Source organism: Cucurbita moschata, unplaced genomic scaffold (genome assembly GCF_002738365.1).
Source record: "Cucurbita moschata cultivar Rifu unplaced genomic scaffold, Cmos_1.0 Cmo_Scf00002, whole genome shotgun sequence".
Classification (NCBI taxonomy): domain Eukaryota; kingdom Viridiplantae; phylum Streptophyta; class Magnoliopsida; order Cucurbitales; family Cucurbitaceae; genus Cucurbita; species Cucurbita moschata.
The window spans coordinates 5,658,859-5,681,854 of record NW_019268518.1 but is presented as its reverse complement, the minus strand read 5'-3'; the positions used below and the strand labels follow the sequence as shown (position 1 = coordinate 5,681,854).

Genomic DNA, 22,996 nt, shown 5'->3' with positions numbered 1-22,996 from the left:
ATAAAAAAAGACCTTTTTCGTAGTCGTCATTATTTCCTACCATCAACCACTTTCAGACACTGTGAACGATCCTTGTTTATCACTAACAACTACAAGATTATGTTACTATCCACTCTCGCCTCACTGAACTATAAGATTATGTTAATATCCACTCCTGTCTCATTGTCTGTAATTGCTGAAGCCCACCGCTAACATACATTGCCCTCTCCAGCCGATGTGGGGTTCTCACAATTCACCTCCTTTCAAAGCTCAGCGTCCTCACTTATTCCTCTCTCTAATCGATGTGGAATCTCACATTGTCGAGGTTATCACTTTGATGACCACTCTAAGCAATCATATTGTTCGTTTGTATTGACATTTATAAAATTTAAAACATTTAACCATTTATTTTTAAAATATATTTTATAAAAAGTATTTAAAATATTTTTTTTAAAGAACACTCAATTCTACAACTAGTTAAATTTGACAAACCTAGATAAATAGTAAACATATTTAATTTATATATTTTTTAAGGTTTTTCGTTTTTTTATTTTGAAATAATTATAATAAAGTAATGAGTCTAATTTTTAATAATTATAACTTTTTATCGTATGGAAAAGCATTATTGTCCACAACCTAATGAGTGGGAATTTTTGCGTTGGCGTTCTCAAATGGCAACACGTGGACAGCTCAATAGCGTCGCTTTTGACTATTGACACCCTGGCCCACACCCTTTATTCCACTACCAACCATTTTTATTTATATTTGACTAAATTATTGGATTGAACGGAATCTTATTCATTGATTAATATTTTTATTTTAATTTCATAAATATTCTAAATTATTATTCTCCATCTAAATTTGAAAAAAAAAAAAAAAAAAAAGAACTTGTGAAGGATTAAAATGTAATTTTACCAATTATAAATCTCAATTCAATATTTGGAATTTGAAAATAAATAAATATTTTATTTATCTAACGTCGAAACAATCAAGTTGAGTTGAGTCAAACTCGAATAATTATATTGGGTCTAACAAATATTTCAACCCGACCGACCTGAACCTAGTATGTTCATTCCGAGTGTCGAGCATGTCTATAATCTTCAACTCCATGCTCTTCAATCATCCCTGTTCGTCTAGGTAAATCAAATTCCCTCTCCCTAAACTTACCTCTTTCATGAAACTCTGGTTCATCATCAGCACAGTATCGGAAAGGCGTCGGCCTTTCGTTCATAATACCTGTTATGATAATTTTCACCATCAGGATTGTTACATTGTGGCTGCAATGGGTACCGATGTTGGTGTCTTTGATGTGTTCATATCTTTCATGAAACCTTCTTCGATCGTCACTGTTGCCATCACAAATCGGTTCGACAGACCCATCAAAGTATTCACCGCCCTCTATCCTATCTTGAGGATCCATATCTTCAAACCTCCTGTTTCTAAAGGAGATTCTGTCAGTTCAGTTCCTATGTTCGTGGTCGCGAGCAAAATCCATACCAAGGCAGTGGCGAAACTAAGAAACTCCGTCTTTGAATTGGCAGATCTCGATCAATAGGTGGAGATTGATAAGGAGATCTCATCCCGTAACCTGTCGGACTTCGACAAGCCATTTCTGAATGTCCAAAAAACCTGTCGGACTTTCTTTTGGATGGAAACCATTGGCCAGGAGGGCGTCCTCTGAACCGTCCTGGAGATCTAGAATCAACTCTGGGAAAACTTTTCCTTTGAATAGGGAAGTTCCTTTGGTCTTGGATAAAAGGAGGCCTATCTACTTCAAATGGAGGCTGAGGGTGTGCATATATTGGATCCATGGTCTCGTCTTCAAAAGTCCTCGTAGACGTTTCACCGTGTCGCAGTCCAACCAATTCGGACCCAGGTTCACGAATGCATCTACGAGGTCCTTCTCTTATATCAGGTGACCTCCTCCTAGAGGGTATATCACAAAGGGGGGTTCCATCATCTAATATTTGTCTACTCCGTTGACCAGCACTACAAAATGGACCCTCGGGTTTAGTTTAACCGTGTTTACTTCTACAGGCATCAAATGGTAGAATTTGATCATTGTGAACTTCTGGATTAAAATCCAGTCACCTTGGTTTATCCTAATAATGAATCTACCTCTTCTACCGAGTAAAATTCGTTCGGGCTGATAGATTCTTACGTCTATTCACATAAAATTTCTGGGAAAAGTCACTGTATGGACCATCTCTAGAAAATGAAAAGAAATCAGCAATGCAGAGAGTAATCAGTGCAATTTTAGTGCAGTTAAGAAATAATCACCTTCCTTGAGATTGTACTTTTCCCCCTTCATGCGCCATGTCGGGTATTTGTTTCCCCTATCAGATTGTGTAAAAACCGACCTCGCTAAATTAGATCTTGTTTCACTAGGAGATGAAGAAGCTTGTCACGGATTAACCAACTGGCTATCTCCGCTGGCTGCGATGAGTCATCGGTCGCATCATCATTTTTAACGACTTAACATTTGGCAAAGCTAGATCGACCTAATGCCTCGAGTGCTCTCTGTTTGCTTACATAAACTGATTCAGATTTAGCCTTAACTATGTTCATTGGACTACTAACGTGTTGGGAATTTCAAGACTGTATTGATCATCTAATTCATGCTTCATTGCAGCACCATCTGATAGTCCCAGTCCATTATCTTTATCACTTCTAAACTCAAGTTTGGAGCCCTCGGCAAATGGTTCTGGCTTAACAACTTTTAGTGCACCATTAAGATCATCAAACTGCATACCTCTGCCTGGTAAGCATAAAAATGATTTGATTTCCTAATGTCTAACATAGCGAATGGACTTTGTTCTTGACGCAATACATACCTAAGATTAGATGAACTAAGACTTAGATGAAGATGATCACCCTGATCCGAAGGGGTTAGGTTTCCTGACGGAATATCAGTTATCACCATTTCAGTTAAGCATCTACATGTAGAGACAATTGTGTCTGCATGAACAACTGGAAGCTGCACTCGACAGTCATCACTTGCACAGCCTTCCCAAAAACTCCATTGAGGTATTCAGATCCCAATTCTCCCTAATTGACTGTTGAAGAGAACCATCATAATCAAACCCCACAGTACAATGGGTGTTACTTCCTTGTTTGTTTAAAGACACGTCCAGTAACACAGGTTCCAAAGAATTATGCTTCAGGAAATTCAAATCACTCTTTTCAGGAATCAGTTTCAGATTCATATGTTCCTTGAAACCTACTGATACCTCCATATTCAACTTTTACATCAATTTCTTCCTCATTGTTAGCAGCAAGAAGGTAAGAGTTGAGGTTAGTTGATGATAACTCCAGCCCCACACGGATTTCTGTTAATGCATGAACTGTGTGTTTTTCGGTTATCAAGGACTTGTGTTCACGTTCAACATAACCATGAAAACAAGCACGCCCTCCCAAACTGGGTTCCTGAAACTTCACTCCTGTTATTCCAATATCATTCTGGACTAAAGCCCCATAACATGGATACTATCAGATTTTCCTTCGTTCTCGTTACAAACACAATCCTGGTTCTTGTTGGACAACCTAGGACTTGTGATTTCACTAGAACTTGAAACTATTGTCACAGATAGACTTGGCCGTTCACTCTTCATTAAATCTTCATTGGTATGAAACAAAGATAGGCCTTTAGGTGGAGAGAGCTGTTCAGTCTTCGTTAAATTCCCATCTGGAGATATATCTTTAGATGGAAACGGAGGAGGCTGTATAACCGGGAATCTCCTTTTCTTGCTAGGGAGACTTGCATCATAATCACTACCTGACAACCCAATGTGCTTAAAACCAACCTGCCAAGTGCCAATACAACATTTACTGACAATAATTATAACCATTCTTCAAAATACATAAACAGCAAAGAAAAATATCATGGCACCTCTTCACTTTCTGGTACGGCCATCATTCTTCCAATATCTCAGTGTCTAGATAAATTTTCTTCATCTATTATCACTTTAATCCAACGCAGAATTCTCACTAAAATCTCAGGCATCACTTTCAAATTCTGCACTGTATGGATACTAATACATCAGTAATCCACGAAAGGATTCAACATACAAGATAGCTTACACCGACATCGAGTCAAAATAATCAATTAAACTGAAGCCAAGTAGCGATGCAGCAAGCTTTAATTGTGAAAAATATAATAATACCCGAATCCAAATCTTAAATCCTGCATGCCCTATGAAGTTCTTGTGTTAAAAATTTAACTACAAAAGTTTAGATGGTCCACGCCTCGAGATTGGATCAGATGACACCCAGCAAAATAAACTCTATCAAACTCCAGCAGTTAACTTTTGGGGATAACATAGTTAAATCTCAGAGCACCTATGCATAGTCTCATACTTCCTCGATCTCCCTAATTATTACTCTCATACCCACGCAAAAACTTCTCCATCCACCTATAAATGAACAAAAAATACCAGAATCCTTATGAACAATACAAAATTAATGATAAAATTAAAAGGAACAATAAAAAAAGGCATTATTCCCCATATATTCAACCACTTAATAAGGAATTCGATTGAATTGCTAGAAGACATTCCAATATTTGAATAACTGCTCCTTGACCAATAATTCAAACTTCCACAAATCTGCCTCGAAAGGAACATACTCGATAGCAGATAAAGCTGTCTTAGTCAGCCGATTCAAAGAGATTACCATCCTAAAGGCAGAGATGCAAACAATACCGAAACGCTGATTAATACGCGTTCGTCTTGCTGATGATAACGAGAGAGACTAACAATCGAATCAAGGCAGAAACATAAGAAACCCAAATCGACGATATCGCTAACCCAAATCGGCAGGAAAAGATTGAAATGGAAACAACGAATAAGATTACCTTCGGGAGATGGAGATTTTTCATGGAAGGTGAAAATTCGGCTGTTCGCAAACTCAGAAATGGTCCAGAAATTAGGGCTTTTACTTTTTTCTTTTCTCTTTGTATATACCTACCATCATTAAATTTGTATTGATTCGTATAAGTACGGGAGAATGTTGTACGAGATCGTTCTTCGATTATTTCTCTTATAAAATGAAATTTTAGGGTTTAAATATTCAGGTTAAAGAGGAGCCCTCTATTTATAGAGTTTTCCACGGCTCATTATGGGCTTCAAGGTTGCTTGTGGATTGGGCTTGACTGCTTTTGGATCTATCATTTGGGCCCAACAAGCTTAATGGATATGAATTTATTTGAGCCCAATATCATTTACTATGTCCAACATAAACTAATTTGGGCCTTAGGCCCAAATATAGTCCATTGTTAAGACTTGATCTTGCTACGATCGGATCGGATGGTCATAAGAAAGACACGTAACATATTTAGCTGAAAAAGAAAATGGCAGATATGATTGTGAAGTGATGAAAAGAAAAATTTAGCTGAAAAAGGTTGAGAAAGTTTGAACAAACAAAACGGACTCCGTTTGGGAAAAGCATGTGGGCAAGGCAAGAGAGAGAAAAACGTCGACGTTTCCATTTAAGATTGGTGTCCCATTCCCTGCGGTAGCCCAACAACATTATCCACCAACTTCACACAATTTCAAAACCCCAATAGCTTAAGTTCTTGCTTTCTCATTCCATTCCACGTTCTACTATAACCGCCGTTCGTACTTATTTATCTCAACACGATTCTCTACAATAGTATAATATTATTAGGCTCTCATAACTTTACTCTGAGCTTAAAAAACCCATGATCATTCTCTAAATGAGCCAATGTGGGATTTTCATCCAACATTCTCCATAGCACACCACGCTCTTCGTGATTATGTTTGGCTAAGTTTTAAACATGACTCTGCTACTATCTTATCCATAGACGTCTCAGCTACTGAGCTAGCACATATCAGTAGTTTATAAAATGCTAATCTTTCTCCTCTTCATATAAAAAAACAACGTTAAAACGTACTTGTATGCATTAAAATAAAATAAAATAAAATAAAAAAGTTAATTTGTTTTTGATAAATTAAAAGTTGGAAATATTTAATTCAACAAGTTTGCTAAACTTACCTGCCACGCCCTAACTTCGAAGCAATCTCCTTCATATGCGGTGTGAAATTTTCTTCCTTAGGGCGGCCCGTGCAGTGCTGAATAAACAATAATCCTTTATATAACTTCACCAAGTAGATCAACACCCAACCTAAATTTACAAGCATAAAGTGTGAACATTAAGAAACCCCAAATAATGCCTCATTACACGTGTCAACAACCCATTTGCCACTGCCTTTCTCTCGTAAAAATATCCATATTATATATTAATTTTTAGGCCACCTTTTTTTCTTCCATATCTTTCTTCCTTGTGAAACTGTTCCAACTCTAACCTAACTATGTAACCACACTCTCCAACCCCCTTCTCTTCTCATTATATCAGCTTTATTGTGTTTTTGCAAATCCTTAAGAACCCATTTTCTTACAAAAAGTGCTTTTTTTGGGGTCGTATTTGAGAGTGTTTTGTGATTAAAAGCTCATTTATGGTCGAGAATATGTCACCCACTAGAGATACGGTTGCGTTTTTTAATGATGTGGAGCTTCATAATCGCCCACGCTCATTTGTTGGTATATCTCCTACTCTTGGTCAGCTTTTCAAACGGGTCGGTGACATGCGGCGGGAGGCGAACGGAGATGGAAACGAGACGCCGGTATGTGTTAGATAGCTACTAAATTTAAAAGTTGAAATTCTTGTACGTATGTTTTACGAATCGATACTCGATAAGAAATCGTTTGAATGTAAGATAGCAGCCTAGTCGTAAACTATTGGTTTATTAGGAGTTTCATAAACCAAATTTAAGGAAAATTTGATGAAAAAACCAGTAAATTAATCTGTAATTAGCTCAAAGATTAGACTCAAAATTTGAAGGAATGGATTATGGTCAGGTTCATGATCAGGTGGTGGACATGGACGGCGTGAATTTGGAGCCGAGGTCTCTGCCATTAATGCTCTCCTTCAACAATCTCACATACAGCGTCAAAGTTCGTCGTAAGCTTAGTTTCTCGTCGGTTTTCCGGCAACGGGGGAATAGACTCGGCGGTTCTGCGGCCGATGAGACAGTCGTTGGCGACACCCTATTCACGAAGACGAAGACTCTGTTGAACAACATCTCCGGTGAGGCTCGAGAGGGCGAAATTTTGGCCGTTCTTGGAGCGAGTGGCTCGGGAAAATCGACGTTGATTGATGCATTAGCTAATAGAATTGCTAAAGGAAGCTTGAAAGGAACAGTGAGATTAAACGGCGAGGTGTTGGAATCGAGATTGTTGAAGGTAATCTCTGCTTACGTTATGCAAGATGATCTGCTCTTCCCGATGCTTACGGTGGAGGAAACTCTGATGTTCTCGGCTGAGTTTCGACTGCCTCGAACGCTTTCGAAATCGAAGAAGAAATTGCGAGTTCAAGCGTTGATTGATCAGTTAGGGCTACGGAATGCAGCGAAGACTGTGATTGGCGATGAAGGACACCGCGGCGTCTCCGGCGGAGAGCGGAGACGAGTCTCGATTGGAATCGACATAATCCACGATCCGATCATTCTCTTCCTCGACGAGCCGACATCGGGACTGGATTCGACTAGTGCGTTCATGGTGGTGAAAGTTTTGCAGAGGATTGCTCAGAGTGGTAGCATCGTCGTCATGTCCGTTCACCAGCCGAGTTATCGGATTCTCGGATTGCTAGATCGACTGTTGTTTCTCTCTCGTGGACAAACCGTTTACAGTGGCTCCCCTGTCAATCTACCGATGTATTTCGCAGAGTTTGGTCATCCAATACCGGAAAACGAGAACAGGACTGAGTTCGCACTCGATCGGATTCGAGAACTCGAAGGCTCTCCAGGAGGAACCAAGAGCTTGGTTGAATTCAACAAATCATGGCAGAGTATGAAGAACATTCCAAAATCAGAGTCAGATCAGCAGAGCACGTCGTTAAAGGAAGCCATCAGCGCAAGCATTTCAAGAGGAAAATTAGTCTCTGGCGCAACAAACAACGACGCGAGCCCTAGCTCTATGGTTCCAACCTTCGCAAATCCATTTTGGATCGAAATGGCTGTTCTCTCAAAGCGATCGATGCTAAACTCCCGCCGAATGCCAGAGCTCTTCGGAATCCGACTCGGCGCCGTCTTAGTCACCGGTTTCATCCTCGCCACCATGTTTTGGCAACTAGATAACTCACCAAAAGGCGTTCAAGAACGGTTAGGGTTTTTCGCTTTCGCCATGTCCACAACCTTCTACACCTGCGCCGATGCTCTTCCAGTGTTTCTTCAAGAACGGTACATTTTCATGAGAGAAACAGCCTACAACGCATACAGGAGATCCTCCTACGTTCTATCTCACTCTCTGGTAGCCTTACCAGCGCTGATCTTCCTGTCCTTAGCTTTTGCAGCGACGACATTTTGGGCCGTCGGACTGGACGGCGGAATCACAGGTTTCTTGTTCTACTTTCTGATCATTTTCGCTGCGTTCTGGGCGGGAAGTTCATTCGTCACTTTCCTTTCGGGAGTAGTGCCTCATGTAATGCTTGGCTACACCATTGTCGTAGCGATTTTAGCCTATTTCCTTCTCTTCAGTGGATTCTTCATCACTCGCGATCGAATTCCAGGTTACTGGATCTGGTTCCATTACATTTCGCTTGTGAAGTATCCTTACGAAGCCGTTTTACAGAACGAATTCGGCAATCCGACGAAGTGCTTCGTGAGAGGCGTGCAGATTTTCGACAATACGCCGCTGGGAATCGTGCCGACCGCCCTGAAATTGAAGCTTCTGGAGAATATGAGCAACACTCTGGGGATGAAGATCACGAGATCCACTTGCTTGACGACGGGATCTGACATTCTGCAACAGCAAGGAGTGACGGATTTGAGCAAGTGGAATTGCTTGCTGGTGACTGTGGCTTGGGGTTTTTTGTTCAGGATTCTGTTCTACTTTTCGCTTCTGATCGGAAGCAAGAACAAGAGAAGATGAACAAGAAAAAAAGAGAAATCAATGGCAGCGGAAATCAGGATTGTTTGGGTTCGAAGGAATGTTCAAATGGTTTCTTTTTTTTTTTTTTTTTTTTTAATCTTCCAAATGTGTTAATTTCTTCCTTTTCTTTTAATTTTTAATTTATCGTATCATTTGACGGCTCTGAAACATTGAAACTGTTATTAATTTATAATCCTTGTGGTAAATTTTTTAAGGGATAATTCTAGTGTGATTTATTTTAAATCTTTGGGACTAAAAATATAATTGTTGGTTTTACTATGCTTTTTTCTTATGACAATTAATTTTATTAGAGGCAAACTGGCTAGTAATATTAAAATTGATTAATTGACTTTCTCAATTTCCTCTACACTTCTATAATTCAAGGATTTAAAACGTGTCTACTAGGGAAGGTTTCCAGACCCTTACAGAGGGGAATTTGTTCTCCCTCCAACCAATATGGGACATTACAATCCACCCCTCTTCGGGACCCACCGTCCTCGCTGACACTCTTTCCTTCCTCCAATCGATGTGGGACCGCCCCAAAATCCACCCCCCTTTGGGGCTAGCATCCTTACTGGCACACCGCCTCGTGTCTACTCCCTTCGGGGAACAACGAGAAGGCTGGCATATCGTTCGGTGTCTGGCTTGGTATCGATAAGATACCTATTGACTTTTTTGATTTCATCCACTCCCCTATAACTATGTAATAACATGCACCCTTCATGTAAAATTGATGACCATAAGATACCAACCGACTTTCTCGATTTCAGCCACTCCCCTACAACAATGAATTAACATGCATCCATCATGTCGACACCAATTGACTTCCTCGAATTCGTCCACGCCCCCACATTTATGGATTAACATGCATCTTTCATGTAAAATTGGTATCGATAAGATACCAACCAACTTTCTCGGTTTTACCACTCCCCTACGACAATGGTTTATAACATGCATCCTTCATGTCGACACCAATCGACTTTCTCAATTTCATCCACACGCTTGTAGCTATGGATTAACATGTATCTTTCATGTAAAACTGGTGTCGTAAGATATCAATCTTATTGAAAGAGTGAATTGAGCTTAGGCATACGTACATACAAACATTTGAGCTTCTAACTTCAATGTCTTGTCAAATTCCAGTTTCTACAGAGCGTAAATTCGATCAACTTCTGAATTTGAGAAGTCGGAGTGATGCCATGAGTTCGAGCCACTCCGTCTAGCGCTCTTTTCCTTCTTCCTGATCGACCGATTTCTCTTGGACTTCACAACATAGTAAGTCATGGTACCAAGAACACCTGCCATAATCACACCTCCAACCACAGTGATCACAACTGCAGCCCATTCATATTTACGCCCAACTACGATATAAGACGACGCCATGAATGCAACCGAAGTACAAACAGAAGCCAGCCACATAAGTTTATTAATAATCTCCACGACTCGTCGTTCTGCTTTCGTCTCACCTCTGACTAATGTAATCTGCACCACCACGACTGCTAACGACGTAAACAACGCAATTGCGTTGAAGATGAAGAAGATTTTAAAAGAACCAGAGCCCACGACAACAGCTGTTCCTTGCTCCGTGTCGCCACCGGGTACCGTAAAGATGGCTGCAAAAGCAACTGTGGCAAAGAGGACAGCCACCACGGTGACTGAATTGGTTGCATTGTTGATTCCTTCCCTGTGCAGCTTTCTTAGCTCTTTGGAGATGTTGTGTACATTTTTGTTTGTTTTTCTGGTTTGTTCAAGTTGGGTATGAACATCTTTCTTAATTTGAGTCACTGTATTCCGCAATTCGTCTCTTGGTTGGTTCAGTTCATTGGCTCTGACAGCACCGTAGCGAGAAAGACAGTCCTTAATTTCTGATGACTCTTCTGAAAGAGGAAGCTCCTCCGCTATGTCAAAAGCAGTTTTGTGGTCTCTGGATAATGCATTCACATTGGTATCTGGGAGGAGCAACAACTCCTGTACTATCTGCAAAGTTTGAAGACAAAGGATGTAAATTTCGGGTCCTTCCATATGAACACAGGATGCATATTTAGTATAGAAAAACTAAACTATTTCTCTTCAATTTTGATGTAAAAAGTAGATAATATAACGACCTACACGAGTGAAAATAGTGTTTATAAGCTAAACTTAATTTTCAAAACCAAAGGTTGATTATCACAATTGCACCCCTCGAGACGTTTATAAGCAATTGTGTGGTACTCACTCTCAGCACCAAGTGAGTCAGCCAACTCGAAATCGCCTTGCCTACGGCCGGACGACGTAGACTCAAGCCTTTGGCCCTAAGAAGAAGATTTTTAGAAAATGGGGCTGAGAGATTTTCGAGAGAGAGTTTGAAAGCAAGATTAAAAGAAAAATTGAAAACAATGTTATAGGCTATAAGCGAGGAAGGCAACACAATGGCTTAGATAGCATATAACTCCGTGTGTCACAGTCAGGGCAAGCGTTCATCAATTGGACCTAAAATGATAAACTTTTCATTTCAATGCCAGTATTCCAACATACCAAGCCATTATATCCTCCTTTATCACGTATTCCCAACCTATTAGTACTGCACACTCTAAACACAGTCTCATTTTCAACGATCTAATTTCCGAACATCCCATTTCAATGCTAGTTCTCCAGATTTTCCCGTAAAAGATCGGCACGAGAGAGTTTTAAAAAATGTTTATGTAGCAGCCCAAACCCACTGTTAGCAGATATTGTCCTCTTCGGGCTTCCCCTCAAGGTTTTAAAACGCATCTGCTAGGAAGAGGTTTCCACACCCTTACAAAGGGTGTTTCGTTCTCCTCCTCAACCGATGTGGGATCTCACAGTCTAAGTTATCAAAGATAAACAAGGCAACATCCACAAAAGCAATCAAGTTAATTACCTCCACACGCTTTTTCCTCGTAGCGACGTGCAGCGCTGTGTTCCCAAACTTATCAGGAAGCATAACAATGGCAGGATCTGCATCAAGAAGCAACTTCACCACATCACGACTTTGCCCTTTGACAGCCATGTGCAGTGCCGTTTGGCCCTTCTTGTCATTTCTTCTTGCTAGCTGTTGATCTTTGCTGAGCAACAATCTTACAATTTCAGTATGCCCAGGGCGCACAGCAAAATGCAATGCATTTTTACCATTAGATCTACAAATCTCTAGCAGGCTACGATCTTTGTTAAGCAATTCCTCGACTACGGCTGTGTGGCCTCTTGCTGCTGCTGTAATGAGTGGAGTTGCACCCGACGGTCCAATCGTTTTGCTTAGAGAAGGTTCATGATCAAGAAGCTCCTTGACAATTGCTTCAATTCAAATTAGCTTAGTATCATTCCCAGTTTTCCAAGTGGAGAATATGAGATCTAATCGTAGGATCTTCGTTACCAAACAGAAGATGAGATCGAGATTCTTACCATGGTGTCCTTGACTTGCAGCAATATGCAACGGATCGAAAGCAGACCTGTTCTTCGTTGTGAGCGTCTCTTTATTGGAGTACTTCAGTAGCTCCTTAACGACCTCTATGTGTCCTCTTTCCGCGGCAGTGAACAGAGCCGTTTCCCCCAATTCGTTGACCTCGTTCACCACTAACGACCGAACCTCAGCGACCTCCGCATCGAAATCGGCGCCACTAAGAGTTTTCACCATCTGTGAATCAATATCATCGAGAATCTGCTTCACGGCGGCCAGATCTCCCCGCTGCGCCGCCAGATGAAGCTCAGTATCGTTGTGCCGTCCGGTTACTTGCTTCACGTACTTCTTCTTCCCCGCTTGGTCTATCCGCTTCCCCGAATTAGATAGAACCAGAGCCGGAGCCGTCGCAGTCGACGACGGAGACGGCGTCGGCGAGAGTTCACCCAGAGGGTTTCGATTTGATGATAGACTCAACATCCCCTTCTCCAAATCTCCAACACCATCCACTACCACTGAAAATCCAAAAAACAAACAAAATCACTCCACGCCTCCCAAAGATCATACATAGCACAGATTTAAATCCAAACAGCAAATACCAAATCACAAAAATCAAACAAAAATTCCACACTAGCAGATTAACTTCACCTTGAGCTGAAGAACTGCCCATCTTCAACCGAGAGTCAACAAGAACTCAAACAATTATCCTACTCCAATACTTCAATAGCGGAGATTCTGGCTGCGAAGTCAGTGAGAGAGATGGCTTCTGATAAAGTAGCGGAAAGATAATCAGATAAATACAATCGACAAGGAAAAAGGAGATCAGAGGAAAGCACTTGGAAATTATGCCGAAGAGAACAAAAAAAAAAAAAAAAGTATATATATACTTTTCAGTTTTTTTTAATAAAATAAAATAAAGGTCCATTTCTTTCAACTCCACTGTTCCTCGTCGTACTATTCATTGCAGTGGTTGCCGCAAAAACTTTACCGGTTACCGGTTAGTGGAATTATCGTTTTTTTAATTAAAGAAAATGAGTATTATTATTTTCTGTATAGCAGCCCAATTGAATGAACTGCGCTTAAATAATATTAGATTCGGTTCCTGGTTGACCGGGAGAATATTAATATCTCAAATTCAAAATTTTGTCCCAATAATTAATAAAACAATATAATAAAATATAATTTTAATGGCGCCATAAATATACTTATAAATTGTTTTTATAGTTTGATAAAAAAAATTATAGAGGAGTTCTATTAAATTATAAAACTAATTCTAACATTTGAAAATATAAATATTAAATTATATATATTTTTAGATTATAAAGATTAACTTTATAGCTTAATATATTTTGTCAAATAAACTGCGGACATTAAATTAAGGGGCATTCCTTAAAACCTATAATAATTAGGCTAAATAGAAAAATATTTTGAATATAAATTTTAATTTGGAAAATATTATATTAAACTTCAAACATTTTGAAAAATGTTAAAAAAATATTTCAATTTTAGTACTTAAAAAATGAAAAATACTTTAGTCAAGATTTATTCTTTTTCTATGTTATTTACCAAATAATACCAAATAAACACATTTTGAAATTGAGCTCGAAGACGAGTGGATTACAAAATAAAAGAGCTTTTTTTTTTCTCTAGTCGTGTATAAGTGATTGTTGTATTGTGTATCAATGATTGTTGGATGATAAAAGTCCCGCATCTATTATTTTCTCTATTTGTGTATCATCTGCTAATTTAGAGAATGATCATAAGTTTATAAGTGAGGAATACTAACTCCATTGGTATGAGGCCTTTTGAGAAAGCTCAAAACAAAACCATAAAAACTTATGCTCAAAGTGGAGCATATCATATCATTGTGGAGAGTGATTTTCAATTATGAATTTGTGGTGAAAAAAAAAAAGAAAAAAAAGAAGAAGCTATTTTAGGAGTTATTGGTTTAATTTACAAGATCGATTTACTTAAAAATTATTTTCATAATTTGTTTTAATATTTAAGAATTGTTAGAACAGTTCTATGACAATATTTTAATTTTTTCTATATAAACAATCTTCCTTCCAGACAAGGAAACTGAAGCAATCAAACAAGCCGATAAAAGAAAGCTAAAGATTTTTCAAGAAAGGAATAGCAGAAATTGAACTTACGCTATCTGTAAAAATATAGAACTGTCTATGGAAATCAAACATTTCGGTTTTGGGGGGAAAGATTAAAGAGTATCAGACATAAGATTATCAGGAACACGAGACAAAACTTGTCCACAAGAACACAAGACAATACTACTACACCTTAATAGCATATTTCCTCAATGGATAGTACATCTCCTTTTTCTTCTGTCGCTCAGTTACCAGAGATGCCTGCATGAGAAATTGGTTTCACTCAACAATATGGTCGAAAGAAATCGACTACCAACCAGCTAACAGCACTGAAAGTGATTAGAACAGGAATCAAGGTTGTATCTTCGCCAGCATTTGCATCCAAAGCCAAATTCAATAATGATTTACTATTCCTCATCCAAATCTCTCTTGAAAAATCAAATCGCCAACAACTAGTTTGGCACTATTTTTTGCAATGGAGATTGCACATGAACATAGTCCATACTTGGAGGCAAAAAGAGTGAAGGAAGGAAACAGGATAAAGCCGAAGAGTTACCTGGTGCTTGGTGAGCCTTCTACGAATGGCTCTGGTCTTCTTTGGACGCAGATCGAGAGGCAAAAGCTTCTTCTTCTTGTAAGCTTCCCTCAACGCTGCTTTCTGCTTCTGTGAAATTACTGTCAAAACTTGAGCGATCGATAATCTTACCACCTTGCTGCAAAATCAACCACAAAGAACAACAAATTCAACAACACAATGATATGCATTGCGGAAAAAACCTAAAAACAGACTCGAGGAAAAGGAAATCACATTTTGGATAGCTTGTTTGGTGCTCCGCCAGTAACTTTAGCAACTCGAAGGAGAGAAAGCTCCGCCTTAAGATCTTTAAGCTGTGTCAACAGATCAGCCTTCGATTTCTGCCTCAACTCGTGAACCTTAATCCTCGCTACAAACCAAAAAACATCAAATTCAACAACATAAACTCCATCGTTTTCCTCAAGAAACAAGAGAGCCAGAATCTGAATCGAGAACGTCTAATTTCAATAATGATAAGATTTCTTTAGAACTAACCCATTTCTTCTAGCGTCCTCTTCGACTCTGCGCCGCCCGCGGCGAAACCCTAGGAAGAGACGATGGAACCGGGTGAAAAGAGCTGCTACTGTGAAGACTAGGGCTTCTGGGAACAAGAAAAAGGTTGTGATATTATAATCTTTCGAATTGACTAATTTGCCCTTTTGAGCCTCAAAATAAGGGCCGTTTTAGCCCACTCAATTAATCCGGCCCAATTAGTCTTGGGCTTCGTTTGTATCTCGCGATAATTTCCATTTATTTTGCGCAAAAAAAAAAAAAAAAAACTCCATTTTTTATATTAATTTTTCAATTTATAACTTTTACCTTTTAATATAATTTCTCACTAATTTCATAAAAAAAATCTATAATATATTGTTAAATATAATTTCTAAAAATTTAAATTTTAATATTACGGCATAATTTTAAAATTTTTAAAAAATATAAAAAATGGGACAGAGACGATCTTTAATTTTGGATTAAAAACGTGGGAAAAATAAGAGAATATAAAATGTTCGATTCATAAGCTTTCATTTCAGACAAGAAATTCATAAACAAACAGATTAACTAATACATATTTTCAATTCAAGGATCAATGATAAAACGACAGTGCTTTTAGTAACTGATGTAAACAGTGAATTGCAGCAAAGTTTCTACTCCATCAGTTTGCTGCTGGTTGGCGCCTGGAAGAGTCTTCACATTGGCATATCCCTTTGCATTTACATATTTTCCGGTGCCTCCCATGATGGCCAAGTGCGACTCCGACACGGCGGTCCGATGAACTCCGAAGAAGCTTAGGCTATCGACGTAATGGCCGCTCTGAAACATGGTTGTGAATGCCATTGTTTGACTGTTTCCATCCTCCGAGCTCACAACGTAGAATCCTTGTGCTTTTCCAATTAAGCCAGAGTTGAGCTCGTGTCCTTCCGTGAGCTCATCGTCGATCACTGTCATGGTGCCGAACATGAGCTGCTGTATCGATACTCCAGATGGGAGCTGTCCAGCATTAACAGATGGAAAGCTAAACCCGCCATTGAAGTTGTTCCCGCCGCCGCCGCCGCCATTGTTTTGCAACAATGGCGATGTAGCTCCGCCTAGGCCAACCAGAAAGGGGAGGTTGTTGTTGTTAATCAAACCACTGTTTCCATTACTCTGGGGGACACCATTGCCAACTGATAAAACTGCTCCATTGGGTTTGGCAAAGGGAAGCTGGCCATTGAGTGCGGGATTGTTAACCGCCCCTGTAACCGCCCGAGCTGTCGGGTTCGAACCGCCAAGGATATCATGCATGAAGAAGGTTAAGACATGATCATCTTCAATACCGCCAGGACTAGGTAGAGTTGTTGAAGGGGTAGTAGCTCCTAGCCCCAGATTACCAACCGGTGTCCCACCCAAACTAGGTTGACCCAGATTGCCAACAGGCGTCCCGACGACGTTGGATCCAACCGGAGTACCCACCGGAACCTGTGGCTGCTCATCAAGAAGTCTGGCCGAGTTAACAGATAAACACATCAAGCATAGCAGAAGAAGGCAGGCTATGTCCTTAATAGGGAAGTAGAGAACTCTGCAAGACTCCATGAGAGGAAGCTGAAGGAAGAGCTAATAGAACTTGTGTTCTTGGTAACCTTGATGATGGGGTTGAGGGTAATCTGTGCGAGCTTATATATATATAAGAGATCAGGCTAGAAGGAAATGGAAGTGGCTGACATGGAGTTGGTGAATAACTCTTTGTTCAATGGTGTATTGGTTTAGGTATCAATAGTTTATCAGAAAGCATACCAGAAACAGCCTGAAAATTAAAGATTGGTCAAGAGGATTGGCTCAACTTCCGAATCACCAACAAGAACACGAAGGTTTCTACTGTGGGATCCCACCTCGGTTCGGGAGGAGAACGAAGCATAAGGGTGTGGAAATTTCTCTCTAGCAGACACGTTTTAAAAACCTTGAAGGGAAACCCGAAAGGGAAAGTCCAAAGATGACAATATCTACTAGTGGTGGGCTTGGGTCGTTACAAATGGTATTAGAGCCTGACACCGAGCGATGTATCAGCGAGGTGGACAAAAAACCTTGAGGGGAAGCTCGAAAGGGAAAGCTCAAAGATGACAATATCTACTAGTGGTGGGCTTGGGCCGTTATAAATGGTATCAGAGCCCGACACCGGGCGATGTATCAGCGAAGAGGCTAAGCCCTGAAGGGGCATGGACAAAAAACCTTAAGAGGAAGCTCGAAAGGGAAAGCCCATAGATGACAATATCTACTAGTGGTGGGCTTGGGCCGTTATAAATGGTATCAGAGCCCGACACCGGGCGATGTATCAGCGAGGAGGCTGAGCCCTGAAGGGGGGTGGACACGAGGTGGTGTGTCAGCAAGGAGAGCACTGGGTTCCAAAGGGGGGCAGATTGTGAGATCTCACATCGGTTGGGGAGGATTCAGGTGGACACAAGGCAATGTGCCAGCAAGGACGCAGGGCCCAGGAGGGAGTTGATTGTGAGATTCCACATTGGTTGGGGAGGATCAGGGTGGACACGAGGCAATGTGCCAGCAAAGACGCGGGACCCAGAAGGGAGGTGGATTGTGAGATTCCACATCGATTGGGGAGAATCAAGGTGGACACGAGGCGGAGTGCCAACAAGGACGCTGGGCCCTGAAAGGGGGTGGATTGTGAGATCCTACATCAGTTATGGAGGAGAACGAAACCTCTCTCTAGCAGACACGTTTTAAAAACCTTAAGGGAAAGCTCGAAAGGTCAACCCAAAGAGGACAATATCTACTAACGGTGGGCTTGTGTCGTTACAAACACACAAACATATAACTCAATCCGCCACAGTTGGCATCACAAAACGCTTTGATGTATAAAAATGATATCAATCTGTCACACTTAACAACAATGAACTCTGGTTCCACTCATGAATTAAAGAATACATCCTCATCAAACACTTGAAACAAGATCAAAACTGTTTCCTATACACAAATATATGACTCACCTTTTCTTTAAAAAAAGGAAAAGAAAAGAAACAATTCACTGTTTTTGTATGCTATAATGTTTGTCTATGAAAACTATATATCATACCATTCAAAATCATATGATGCTGCTACCAACCTCTGCAACAAGCTCAATGATCAGCAATCCCTCTAGTTCCCTACAAATAGAACCGATCTCATCTCCGAGATCTATCCACCCGATCTCCTTCCCGAACTGTTTATCGACTAAATCTTTGTTCCCTTCCTTTTCTTGGCTATCGAGAAGGGTCCATACTTCGTCCTCGACCATTTCCTGGTCGAGCAATGGCCTACACCTTCTCGAGACAGGCTTTGCCCATTCGGGCACACCAACAAACGACCGAAAGAGTTCAGCTAACCCGGAATTTATTCGGTCAAAGAGAAGCTTTCTTTCTGATCTCCTCCAAGAAACTTGTTCCCCGAACTTCTTCTCTAACGCCTCGAAAACCGAGGGGCTAATGACATGACGTTCCTGATCATGCCACAAAACATAACCCTTCTCTAGGTTCCTACGATGCAAGCCTGCCTCGCTTATGACATCGACTAGGTATGAAAAATCACGACTATCTTTGAACTTGAACGTGCTCATTATATCATAAATTTCATCAGAATTGCATATCGATCCTTCTCCATCATCCTCCTCACTCGATACGAACAATTCATGTTCGTCTGAGTTAGTTCCCGGGGTGTCCCACATCAGAAGGTCAAGTTCTACAGCCACAATATGTTAGATGAGGAAGGAGAGAGCTTTTAGAACTTGAAATCATAATATAGTCATAAGATAGCTCACCTCTACCGTTAACGCCTGAGGACTCGGAACTCGAAAATGCTTCTTCTTTAAAACGTCGTTCAAGGACTGAAACTGGGCTCGGTTGATAAAACTCCTCCAACCTCACAATGGAATCTAGCTCTTTGCTATCGTAACGTTCGAACGAAAGACCATCCTGCAATTCATTGAAAGTGAACTTTTTAAACGAGAAAGTTAACTAGTTCGGTCAAAGTTAACCGTCCACCATTCACTTGGAATGAAGGTTAGTATCGATCAGCCTAACCGTACGTTGCATAATTTAGTAAAAAAAACCGACCCCAACTAGCCAAAAGTAACATTGACCAAATTCAGTACATTCTACTTCGTGCAAAGTTCTAATGAAGGCAATATGGAACCTGTTGGATAGAGGTACATGTCGCACGGCACGAGTTGGTAGATGAATGACCGTCAGTCTCTGGAACGATGCTGGACAATGAAGGTTGCTCTAGGGCCCGATTGCTGTTTGATGATAGCGAGTTTACAGAATGCTGATCACAAAGGCCATTTTTCTCAACTCGGGTCTTCAGATCATTACCAACGATACAGCCATCGTTGTCGACATGATCGCTCACTGAATCAGGGCAAGGAAAAATCCTCAACTTTTTAGAGCTTAATTTCGAAGAGGGTTCCGAATCATTCTTTTTATTGGATCTCGTATTCAACGGCTTGTATTGAAGCCAAGTACCGAGACCTTCAGGCTTTAAGAACCATGTATTTCGAAGCGCCTCGTACCTGCTCCTGATTCTAGATCTTGCAATCACTGTATAAGCAGAATCGAGTCCCGACCTGTGGGATTTTTTACCGAGTCGATCGAATCTTCGATCCTTGCAGCTCAAGCACAACGGACTGCCAGAATGCAAATGATCCTTATTCAAACAAACACGGTTCGGGAAATCGTACACGACAGGCTTGCAATTCAAATCACTGGGAAAAGTTGCATAATGAGGGAGTATAAACATTTCATTCATGCTCCTACCTTGTTTAGATAGCATCAAATTTCCATTCTTCCTTTGTTCTTCTATTACTTTCTCCCTGGATTCTCCGCCCTTGTACGACTCGACCAAAATGAAGCAGGAACGCTTGTCTTCATCTTTTCTATGCGCATTGTTATGTGGCTTTGACACGTTCGGTCCATTTTCGACATGGTTGAACGTATTATCTTTTGTTCTAGTATGTCTTGGTGAGATGTCCATAGAATCTATGACCTCCGGTAAGTCATGAAAATCCTTTGACGTCAGTATAATCTCATCTGTTGAAAAGTGCTTTTCGTTCATGAAATTGCGTATCGAAAAGTGCTCCCGATCCCATAACACGTTGCGTATCGAAAAGACTTCTGGTGGCTCTTCTATGGTCATCCTAAATGGCTGACATTTAGAGGGGGATTTCTTCTTTTGGGTTCCTCCAATGGAAGCAACCCTTTGTAAATAACGCTCGGAAAGAACTCGAGAATGCCCTGAAGCACGGTGCTCGGATTGCAGCTCATCAAAGCCCATCAATGCTTCAAGAACACTAGCTGAACACTGTGTAGGCTCCATCTTGGAGAAACTTTACCGACCAAACTTTAAGGTAGACAAGCCCTGACCTCAAGTGAAGTATATAAACGTGTCAATTACAAAAGCAGAACATTCAAAAGCTTACTTTTGTCTTCCCTCCTTGCTTCCTGAATAAGGTAACAAGACAGTTTAATGAGCTTTAGAAGTGTTTCATGGAAAATATAAGAAAGAAAAAGGGTATCAAGGACTCTGTTTCTCTACGAACTTCTAATTCATAGGTGAAGGGTATGATATTGTCCACTTCGAGCATAAGCTCTCGTGGCTTTGTTTTGAACTCCCTCCCAACAATTCTCAACAATCCTCCCTTCAAACAAAGTACACTATAGAGCCTATCCTAAGGCCTATGGAGCCCTCGAACAACCTCTCCCTAATCGAGGCTCGACTCCTTTTCTAGAGTCCTCGAACAAAGTAAACCCTTTGTTCGATACTTGAGTCACATTTGACTACACCTTCGAGACTCACAACTTCTTTGTTCAACATTTGAGGATTCTATTGACATGACTAAGTTAAGGGCATGACTCTGATACCATGTTAAGAATCTCGACTCTCTACAATGGTATGATATTGTCCACTTTGAGCATAAGCTCTCACAACCGTCCTACGTTAACCCACAAATTCCAAGAGACAACAATAGAACAAAATCATTGAAACGCCATAAGAACCACAGCCCACTCAATTAATAAACACTAAAAACAGCACAAACCCAGAAGCATAATCATTGAATTTGGTATAAATAGTATCAAAAAAACAGAGAAAACAAATCCAGAAATCAAACACAAAGATCTAAAGAAGAAACTCAACCTTTTTTCAGAACTTTTGCAGCAAAACGCTAATTCAAAACAGCTAAAGAAACCTCCAGATCATCCGAAATCCCCCTCTCATAAGAGCCACCACTAGATCAACTCGAACCCACTTCCAAACTTAGCTGATAAGAACAAAAAACCGGACACACCGACCAAGTGGCAAAGCAAAAAGCAATCAAATCCAAACAATTCCAGGTCAAACACAGATAGATGTCGGGGAGCACAAATCTGGAAGATGGGTAATCGATCTTTCCCTTCGCTACACGATACTGATAGCAAAGGGAACGAAAGAGGCGCGTCCGGCGAGAAAATGGCTGAGAAAATGAAAGTCTAGGAGATTTGATGCATATGATTTGGGTATCTTCTTACCCTTTTTCCCATTGTCGTATTCAGAAAATTACGCGCCAACATAAGGCAGTAACCTTGTCTGCAACTGCACCATAGTCGCCCACAATTCATTTCATAACAATACGTGAAAAAATCAATTTTTTTAGTTTTGATATTTCCACTCCTCAATTTTCGCACGCGCACTCACTCCTCAATTTGCACGCGCACTCACGCGCACTCACTCACTACAAATTATCCCCATAATTAATAATTGGAATTGATATGCCTCATCATGAATAAATTTTGACCTAAATCAGGGCAGCCTTTCTTTATTATATTCGTATAAATAATTTATTCCTTTAATTATTAAGACAGCACCTAATACACTCCTTATCTTGTCTTATTCATTATAATATTTATTTAAGCACAAACTACTCGGGTTTGATTCATTTCTTACGTTATTTATTATTTTATTTTTTTTAAATTTAAGCACGTAATTTATATTATATATTATATCATCGTGATGATTTATTTCTACACATCATCGTTAAATTTATGATAATTAAAATTGAGAAAATAAAAATTTTAAAATTTTCAACCTATCTTTTAATAATAAAAAATTTAATAGTGGTGTATAGGATGAACTGCTTGTATACTACATCGATACACGAGAAAGTATTTTTCTTTTATATAATATTTATTAGGATAATATTGAAGAATATTTTATTTTTGTCTCTTCAAATAGATTTTATGTGAATTTATGGTAACTTTGGAAAACAACAAATAAATAAATAAATAAATAAATAAATAATTTAAGGTGGTCTCCTATAATATTTTTTAAAAGCCCAATATTTTTTATGAATAAATAATTATCATTGAACATAGTTTGAAATTTTTATTTTTATTTATTTATTATTGTATTATTATTTTTAAATAATTCTATCAACATGCAATTAAAAAATGGGAATGAAAGATCTAAATTAATTTAGACTAATTAATACTTTAATTATAGTGCTTT

General features: G+C 39.7%; 5 protein-coding genes and 1 long non-coding RNA gene across 14 annotated transcripts; 1 reads left to right on the top strand and 5 right to left on the bottom strand.

The window, feature by feature from the left end:
* Nucleotides 1-961: 961 nt before the first annotated feature.
* On the bottom strand, nucleotides 962-5,023 carry LOC111430933. 9 transcript variants are annotated; one of them, XR_002708406.1, is made up of 4 exons: nucleotides 4,495-5,023; nucleotides 4,143-4,391; nucleotides 3,869-3,999; nucleotides 962-3,782 (listed from the first exon to the last, which is right to left on the bottom strand). It is a non-coding gene; the product is annotated as an uncharacterized LOC111430933 (long non-coding RNA). The 9 variants fall into 9 exon arrangements; XR_002708403.1 differs by having other exon boundaries at nucleotides 3,869-4,391; nucleotides 4,495-4,728; nucleotides 4,832-5,023; XR_002708412.1 differs by having other exon boundaries at nucleotides 3,869-4,391; nucleotides 4,495-4,654; nucleotides 4,832-5,023.
* Nucleotides 5,024-6,428: 1,405 nt separating this feature from the next.
* LOC111430891 (ABC transporter G family member 6-like) lies at nucleotides 6,429-9,146 on the top strand. Its single transcript, XM_023067373.1, has 2 exons — nucleotides 6,429-6,620; nucleotides 6,856-9,146. The coding sequence occupies exons 1-2, from the start codon at nucleotides 6,453-6,455 to the stop codon at nucleotides 8,923-8,925; spliced, it is 2,238 nt and encodes a 745-aa protein (XP_022923141.1). The 5' UTR covers nucleotides 6,429-6,452; the 3' UTR covers nucleotides 8,926-9,146.
* An 806-nt stretch (nucleotides 9,147-9,952) lies between these two features.
* On the bottom strand, nucleotides 9,953-13,182 carry LOC111430900 (ankyrin repeat-containing protein ITN1-like). The gene is made up of 4 exons (XM_023067384.1): nucleotides 12,968-13,182; nucleotides 12,325-12,834; nucleotides 11,807-12,216; nucleotides 9,953-10,902 (listed from the first exon to the last, which is right to left on the bottom strand). Exons 1-4 carry the CDS (start codon nucleotides 12,987-12,989, stop codon nucleotides 10,072-10,074), a joined length of 1,773 nt encoding a protein of 590 aa, XP_022923152.1. The 5' UTR covers nucleotides 12,990-13,182; the 3' UTR covers nucleotides 9,953-10,071.
* A 1,265-nt stretch (nucleotides 13,183-14,447) lies between these two features.
* Nucleotides 14,448-15,604, bottom strand: LOC111430917 (60S ribosomal protein L35-like). The gene is made up of 4 exons (XM_023067401.1): nucleotides 15,491-15,604; nucleotides 15,230-15,365; nucleotides 14,978-15,134; nucleotides 14,448-14,682 (listed from the first exon to the last, which is right to left on the bottom strand). Exons 1-4 carry the CDS (start codon nucleotides 15,492-15,494, stop codon nucleotides 14,608-14,610), a joined length of 372 nt encoding a protein of 123 aa, XP_022923169.1. The 5' UTR covers nucleotides 15,495-15,604; the 3' UTR covers nucleotides 14,448-14,607.
* A 386-nt stretch (nucleotides 15,605-15,990) lies between these two features.
* On the bottom strand, nucleotides 15,991-17,424 carry LOC111430909 (dirigent protein 25-like). Its single transcript, XM_023067395.1, has one exon. The coding sequence runs from the start codon at nucleotides 17,063-17,065 to the stop codon at nucleotides 16,103-16,105; it is 963 nt and encodes a 320-aa protein (XP_022923163.1). The 5' UTR covers nucleotides 17,066-17,424; the 3' UTR covers nucleotides 15,991-16,102.
* Nucleotides 17,425-18,313: 889 nt separating this feature from the next.
* On the bottom strand, nucleotides 18,314-22,076 carry LOC111463798. Its single transcript, XM_023107709.1, has 4 exons — nucleotides 21,650-22,076; nucleotides 19,652-20,955; nucleotides 19,278-19,431; nucleotides 18,314-19,198 (listed from the first exon to the last, which is right to left on the bottom strand). The coding sequence occupies exons 2-4, from the start codon at nucleotides 20,828-20,830 to the stop codon at nucleotides 18,567-18,569; spliced, it is 1,965 nt and encodes a 654-aa protein (XP_022963477.1). The 5' UTR covers nucleotides 20,831-20,955; nucleotides 21,650-22,076; the 3' UTR covers nucleotides 18,314-18,566.
* Nucleotides 22,077-22,996: the final 920 nt, after the last annotated feature.

What these genes read in the sequence shown, in the direction of transcription:
- LOC111430917 (XM_023067401.1), bottom strand. An exon ending in CCAAACAAGCTATCCAAAAT is followed by an intron (nt 15,135 to 15,229) that starts GTGATTTCCTTT and finishes TTGATTTTGCAG; the next exon opens with CAAGGTGGTAAGATTATCGA. An exon ending in GAAGGCTCACCAAGCACCAG is followed by an intron (nt 14,683 to 14,977) that starts GTAACTCTTCGG and finishes TTTCTCATGCAG; the next exon opens with GCATCTCTGGTAACTGAGCG.
- LOC111430900 (XM_023067384.1), bottom strand. Translation starts at nt 12,989, where the DNA reads ATGGGCAGTTCTTCAGCTCAAG. An exon ending in TGCAAGTCAAGGACACCATG is followed by an intron (nt 12,217 to 12,324) that starts GTAAGAATCTCG and finishes TTTGAATTGAAG; the next exon opens with CAATTGTCAAGGAGCTTCTT. An exon ending in CGAGGAAAAAGCGTGTGGAG is followed by an intron (nt 10,903 to 11,806) that starts GTAATTAACTTG and finishes CAAACTTTGCAG; the next exon opens with ATAGTACAGGAGTTGTTGCT.
- LOC111463798 (XM_023107709.1), bottom strand. Translation starts at nt 20,830, where the DNA reads ATGGAGCCTACACAGTGTTCAGCTAGTGTTCTTGAAGCATTGATGGGC. An exon ending in CATGTACCTCTATCCAACAG is followed by an intron (nt 19,432 to 19,651) that starts GTTCCATATTGC and finishes AATGAATTGCAG; the next exon opens with GATGGTCTTTCGTTCGAACG. An exon ending in CTCAGGCGTTAACGGTAGAG is followed by an intron (nt 19,199 to 19,277) that starts GTGAGCTATCTT and finishes TTGTGGCTGTAG; the next exon opens with AACTTGACCTTCTGATGTGG.
- LOC111430891 (XM_023067373.1), top strand. Translation starts at nt 6,453, where the DNA reads ATGGTCGAGAATATGTCACCCACTAGAGATACGGTTGCGTTTTTTAAT. An exon ending in GAGATGGAAACGAGACGCCG is followed by an intron (nt 6,621 to 6,855) that starts GTATGTGTTAGA and finishes GATTATGGTCAG; the next exon opens with GTTCATGATCAGGTGGTGGA.
- LOC111430909 (XM_023067395.1), bottom strand. Translation starts at nt 17,065, where the DNA reads ATGGAGTCTTGCAGAGTTCTCTACTTCCCTATTAAGGACATAGCCTGC.